Source organism: Mandrillus leucophaeus, unplaced genomic scaffold (assembly GCF_000951045.1).
Source record: "Mandrillus leucophaeus isolate KB7577 unplaced genomic scaffold, Mleu.le_1.0 Scaffold1164, whole genome shotgun sequence".
In the NCBI taxonomy this organism is placed as follows: domain Eukaryota; kingdom Metazoa; phylum Chordata; class Mammalia; order Primates; family Cercopithecidae; genus Mandrillus; species Mandrillus leucophaeus.
This window is the reverse complement of record NW_012099921.1, coordinates 506,370-512,659: the sequence shown is the minus strand read 5'-3', so window position 1 is coordinate 512,659 and position 6,290 is coordinate 506,370. Positions and strand designations below refer to the sequence as shown.

At 49.4% G+C, this 6,290-nt stretch overlaps 1 protein-coding gene across 1 annotated transcript in view; it reads right to left on the bottom strand.

Annotated features, from left to right (window-relative positions):
• Positions 1-358: 358 nt before the first annotated feature.
• Positions 359-6,290, bottom strand: part of SLC28A1 (solute carrier family 28 (concentrative nucleoside transporter), member 1) — an 81,716-nt gene continuing 75,784 nt past the window's right edge. Inside the window, exons 16-18 of the mRNA XM_011999340.1 lie at positions 1,491-1,589; positions 1,290-1,401; positions 359-1,032 (exon numbers count right to left, since the gene is read on the bottom strand). Of these exons, the coding sequence (XP_011854730.1) occupies positions 960-1,032; positions 1,290-1,401; positions 1,491-1,589 (284 nt within the window). The 3' untranslated portion in view covers positions 359-959. The remainder of the gene's footprint in view (positions 1,033-1,289; positions 1,402-1,490; positions 1,590-6,290) is intronic.

Genomic DNA, 6,290 nt, shown 5'->3' with positions numbered 1-6,290 from the left:
ATATATATATATATATATATACACACACACACACACACATACATATATGTATATATACACACACATACATACATATACACACACATATACACACACATATATATATATATAAATCAGCTGGACATGATGGCACGTGCCTGTAGTTCTAGCTACTTAGGAGGCTGAGGTGGGCCGATCGCTTGAGCCTGAGAGATTGAGGCTGCAATAAGCCATGATCACTTCACTGTACTCTAGCCTGGGTGACAGAGTGAAAAGGTTTTTATGGTCAAGTAAATTTGGAAAAAGCCTTATATCCACACCAAGCTCTGACAAGTTCACAGTTAAAAAATAAAAAATAAATAAATAAATAAACAAAAAGTCTAAACAGCCCTCTCTAAGTTTATTTAACCCAGTGGTTCCAAACCTAGTCCATTATGGAACCCTCTGAACGCCTCCCAGGACAGTGTGCCATGGGACCTCAGTTTGGGAAGCGCTCTGAGGAAAGGTGGGAAGGGAGTCTCTGAAAGCAGAGAAAGGGGCGACACTACCTGGCAGGGGAAGCCACAGAGAGATCCTAGTGCCCAGGAAGTGGGGAGGGGAGGAGGTTTTGGTGTGCGGCCCACAACAGAAGGGAAGGGGCATGTGAGGGACCCCAGGAGAGGGGGGATAGAGAGGACCAGGGTGATATTTGGATGTGGAGAGGAAATGGGAGGAGGCAGAAGTGACCCTGAGAATTCACACTGGGGGAGGTAGGAAATGGGGGAGCAGAAAGGGGGATGGAGTGGGACATGTCCTTCTTTATGTCCCCACTCACTCTCTGCACACTCACTCCATGACCCCTTCCCAATTGTGGGATTGAGCTGGGTCTAAGTCCTGTGGCTTCCCTGAAGAGGGCCCTGGGAAAGGGAAGGTGGGGACAGATGCTTCCTGGGGGAGAACAGCCCTCAGAAGCACAGAAGCACAAACATATTCTGTCCTCACTATGCACAGATCGTGTGGTTGTAAAACCGACAGCAGTTGTCCAGGGCCTCTGGGCTGAACTCTGGGTTGATGCTAAAAAGAAAGCAAAGATTGCAGTGTGAGCTCCAGGCCTGGCTCTGCTGGCCACAACCAGGCTGTGCAACACTGGGAACATTGCTTCAAGTCTCCGGTCCACCCTTCCTCCATTGATCCTCGAGCCTTCACTTCCCCATCAGCTGCAGCCATAACATTTCTACCCCCACCCTGGTACCAAAGGCATTCCCCCAAGCACTCAGGCATTCTGTCCATCACTGTGGGTCCCATGCAGGTCCCACAGCCCAGGCCCTCACCTCTGGAAGGCCTCACGACAGCACTGGTATATTTCAAAGCTACTGCTGCTGAGGGTCATGTTCAGGAGGGACATGCAGTTGACTTCAGCCCCCCTGGGCACATAGAGGATCCCTGTGGAGGAAAGTGGTGGGTGGACTGGGCCCCTGGGCTAGCCAGAAAATCAGGGTTCCACCTTCTGAATCTGCTAGGCCTGCACTCACCTGCCATACAGGCATTCACCAGGGACACACAGGCTCCCGTGAAGAGTGCCCGGAGCACTATCTGGGAGAAGTCGCTCTTCCTTTGGGGGACCATGGAGGCTGCAAGGGGACAGAAGTGCTCAGGGCCAGGGAAGCTATGTCCCTATCTGCCCATGTTCTGCAGCTCTGGCTGCATCGCTGATCTCCCTTCCTCTTCTACTAATAGATGGCCAGAGGGACAGACGTTGTCCTCCTGACCACTTGCTGAGCTCAGGAGTCCTCTTTGGCTTGGACCCCTAGGCAATGCCCCACATCTCCCCACACACCATGAGTGGCAGATGCAGGAAAAGAATGTGAGTTTGGAGTCAGGCAGACCTGGGATTAAATACAGGCTCAGCCACTCACTAGCTGAGTGACTTGGGCTACCTCTTCTCCAAGACTCTGTTTCCTTCTTTGTAAAACGGTATGATTACACCACCAAGCAGGGTAGCTGCCAGGAGTGGAAATGTTACTTGTAAAGAACTGAGAACTGTGCAGACCCTTTGACCCTACGCCCCACCAGGCCTGCCTGCCTGTCCCCTGTGGGTGTGGGAACAGACAGGCCAAAGCCTTGGGGACAGGCCAGCACCACACCTCCTGTCCCTGAGCTAGGGTTGGCCTTCAAGGCCCAGGTGCTAACCTCCTGGGCCACCAGCAGCAGCAGGTGAGTGCTATTCACTCATAGCCACATTGATTTCTTTTGTTGCCTCTGCCTTTCCTTCCTCATTAGGATATTTTGCCTAGCAGAGACAGGGTTCAATTCAATTGCTGCTTTTCTTTGCAGAGTCTCTTTCCTAAATGCCTTTATACTCAAGTATGGGACAACACCTGGCTGTGCTGCCTCCCTGTCCCTGCAAGTGACAAAGTCTCTGTTGGCAAATTGTCCCCAATCCACCATTCCATATCTTTGTCAGAACTTCATCCAAAGCAGTAATTTCTCTCTCTCGGGAAATGGAAAGCAACCTCCAGGGAAGGTGGGAACTTGTTGCACACCTTGGTGGTGGGCAAGTAGGATGCCCCTGTAGATAAGGTCCTTCCCACCCCATTCCTGCTGTGTCCTAGAGATAGTGCCTTTATGATCCAGGCCAGGACTTTCTCTCATTCTCTCCTAAATGACAACTGCTCCTCAAGTTACACCCTCAACATGTAAGCCCTCAGATTTGAGGATTTCTGAAGCAGGCAAGTAGCTTCTTAACACCCTTCCTAAGGCTGGGCACAGTGGCTCAAACCTGTTATCCAAGCACTTTGGGAGGCAGAGATGGGTGAATCACTTGAGGCCAGGAGTTCAAGACCAGCCTGGGCAACATAGAGAGACTCCCCGCCATCTCTACAAAAATTAAAAAAAAGTTAGCTGAGCATGGTGGCACGCAACTGTAGTCTCAGCTACTTGGGAGGCTGAGGTGGGAGGCTGAGGTGGGAGGACCCCTTGAGCACCGGAGGTCAAGGCTGCAGCGAGCCAGGATTGCGCTACTGCACAGCAGCCCGGGCAACAGAGGCCCCATCTCAAACAAAACAAAACAACAAAGCAAAACACCCTTCCTAATAAGTCTGCCTCTTTCAAATATCCTCCTAAGACCATATCCAATCTTAGACTCATCACATCATTTTGTTTCCACCCATGAGATCATATTTACCATGCTGTGTTCTGGCTTTATCTTAGACTTGCTCATGACTCACACACTGTCTGCACACAAATGCAGAACAGCTTAGAATCAGGTCTGGAGCAAATTTTGAAACCCTTGCTATGTGTTATGTGAGAAACATAGAGCTGAAAGAACTAAGGGCGCCTGGCTTAGAGAAGGGAAGCCTGCATGGGCATCATCTTCAAATAGTTGAAGGACTGTCGTGTGGAAAAGCGATTAAAACATTTCTGTAAGTTTTAAGATTTGACTTTTTAAAACTAACGAGCAAGTATTACTTTGGTAAGTAGGAAAAAGGACAACAACGATATGTATATGAGATGAGGCCCATTCAGAGTGGCCCAGAATGGCAAAACTGGGATGGATCAAAGCAAAACATATTTTGATGCAAATCAAAAAAGAACCTTCTCAGAAGTGGAGCTCTCCAATGTGGAGTAGCAATGAGAGGTGTGAGGTTCTTATCTTGATGAGATTTAAGCAAATGATGAATGACCGCTTGATTTTAAGCAGAATAGAGGGTTAACAAAGTGACTCTCCTAGGCAATGTCCTTTTCATTACAAAGAGGAACCTTCTCAATTAGTTTAGGTTAGAGGAGATTTCTGGAAAGAATTTGGCTCTCATGGAATCCAAGGAAAAGCAGAACAACTGGCTGTAGTAAGGGAGGGAATGAGATCAGCTCCAAGCCATAGTCCCACCGTGGTGACTCAGCTCCCAGCTCTGTTTCTGGGTTTTATAATTCATATTCCTTCCCTAGAAGCCGAAAGGCCATTGGCAAGAGTACAGATTTGGCGTGCCCTGAGTCAGGCGTTCAGTCCTGGTTCAATAGCAAATCACTCATGGGAATGGAGTCTCATGACTCAAACATAAAAACATGGTGACAGAACCATCCATGCAATGGGTGTAAACATTCTCAGAAAAGCTTGATGGGGAGGTAGACACCCTCAAAATGATGTTTAAGGTCCTGTCCAACCTGGGGGCTCACTAATCCCGAGTCAAAAGTAATTTTAAGCAGATGATAGTCTTCATGTGGTTGCAAAGAGGTCAGGACTAATTAACATTCAGCTGAAGGCATGAGCTTGAATTAAATTGAGGGGGCAGCAGAGGTAAGTGCAGGGCCATGGGAAGAAAGGGGCAGAAGGGGGGGTCAATGTAGCCCACTGGTCAACTCACAGACCTTGGCAGGTTGCCTACTGGGACATGCATTGTCTAGGACAGAGTTACCCATGGGCTGAATTACAAGTTATACAGCATCTGTGTCCACACAGGTTTTTTTTTTCCCCATGCCATTTAAAAAATAAACTATTAAATTTTAGAATAGTTTAGACTTACAAAATGTTGCACCAATACTACCAAGCTCCCATATATCCCACAACCGTTTTCCCCTATTGTTAATAGCTTACACTACTATGTGCTATGGTCTGAATGTTCATGTCTCCTCAAAGTTCATATGCTGAAACCCTAGCCCCCAAGGTGAAGGTATTAGGAGGTGGGGCCTTTGGGAGGTGATAAGGTCATGAGGGTAGAGCCCACATGAATGGGATTAGTGTCCTTATGCAAGAGCCCCAGGGATCTCACTAGCCTCTTCTGCCATATGAGGACACAGGGAGAAGGTACCACCTATGAGAAACAGGCTCTCACCAGGCACAGCATCTTCTAGCACCTTGATTTTGGACTTCCCAGCCTCAAGAGCTATGAGAAATACATTTCTGTTGTATATAAGCTATCCTGTATGTGGTATTTTGTTATCAGCCAAAACTAAGACACAAGGGTATATTGTGAGCCCTATATTCAAGGGGCTTGCAGTCTTCTAGGGAAGGCCACTGGTCATGGAATGAGTGTGCAGGGAGTCCAGAGAAGGGGGTCAAGGGCAGTCCTTGGGCTGTTCCATGACCCAGTTGGTGGAGCTGAGGCCAACAGATGGGCAGGGAAGGGGCAGAGGGCCAATCCTGGGAGAGGACTGTGTAGTCCACATCAACAGGGCACCCTGCCCACAGCCCAAGGACAGCTGGAGAAGGTGGCAGTGACTGAGGGAGGGCTGCAGAGAGAAGGCAAGAGCCTAGTTGGAGCTACAGGAGTCATGCCAAGCCTCCACTCTGTGGAGCTAAGGGAAGAACACAGGTCCTGAGGATGGGGATCCAGGTCAGCCTGTGGGGGTCACAAGGAGCAAGGCTGCTGCCCACTGGAACTTTGCTGCCCAAACTCTGTGGCAGAAAAGAAGCAGGACCTGGCTCGCTGGTGCTGAGCTGAATAACTGCTGCCCAGGGTTCCATCCTCCCGCTGCCCTAGGTCAGGGCCAGCCCAAGCTGGGAAGGAAGTTGGACCTGGCAGGTAGGGGTGAGGGTGTAGTGACCCAGCAGCCACAGGGACAGGGTGCATCACAAGTCCCGGAAACCAAAGCTGCTGGGTAAAATGAGGTAAAATGGGAGCAGGACAGGTGGTAGGGAGATGGAGAGGGCATGCTGGTGATGGGAACTCCAGAAATGAAGGCAGGGGAGGGATGTCAGGTCTCACCTAGTGGTACAGAGGGCTTGGGGTGGGGAGGAAAGGCAGGGAAGGAGGTGAGGGTGGGCCACACATCAGGGTTCCCTGAACACCAGCAGCCCAACAGAGAGGCTCTACATCACAGTTTGTGTCATGACCTGAAAATACAGAAGATGCATGAGGGGCTCCCCTCAGATGGGCCCAGGGCACCCCTATACCACCCAGAACTAGGTGGCCTGGCTCAAATCCTGCCTCTGCCTCTTCCCAGCTGTGTCCATTTAGGCACATAACTTAACTTGTCCGTGACTCCGATTCCTCAACTAGTGATAATGATAACACTACTTCATGGAGTTGTTGTAAGGATTGAGTTAAAATACAGAAAGCGCTGAGAACAGTGCCTGGCACACGGTGCCACATACGCATTTGCTAATATTATAGTCGGCTAGAGTAAAGCAGTTTGAACATTAGCCAATATTTCCCAAGTTGTATTCCACGAAATCTTCAACTGAGACACTTCCATCAAAAAGGTTCTTATGGGCCAGGTACAGTGACTTATGCTTATAATTCCAACACTTTTGGAAGCCAAGGTGGGCAGACCACCTGAGTCCAGGAGTCTGAGACCAGCCTGGGCAACATAGCAAGACCTCATCTCTACCAAAA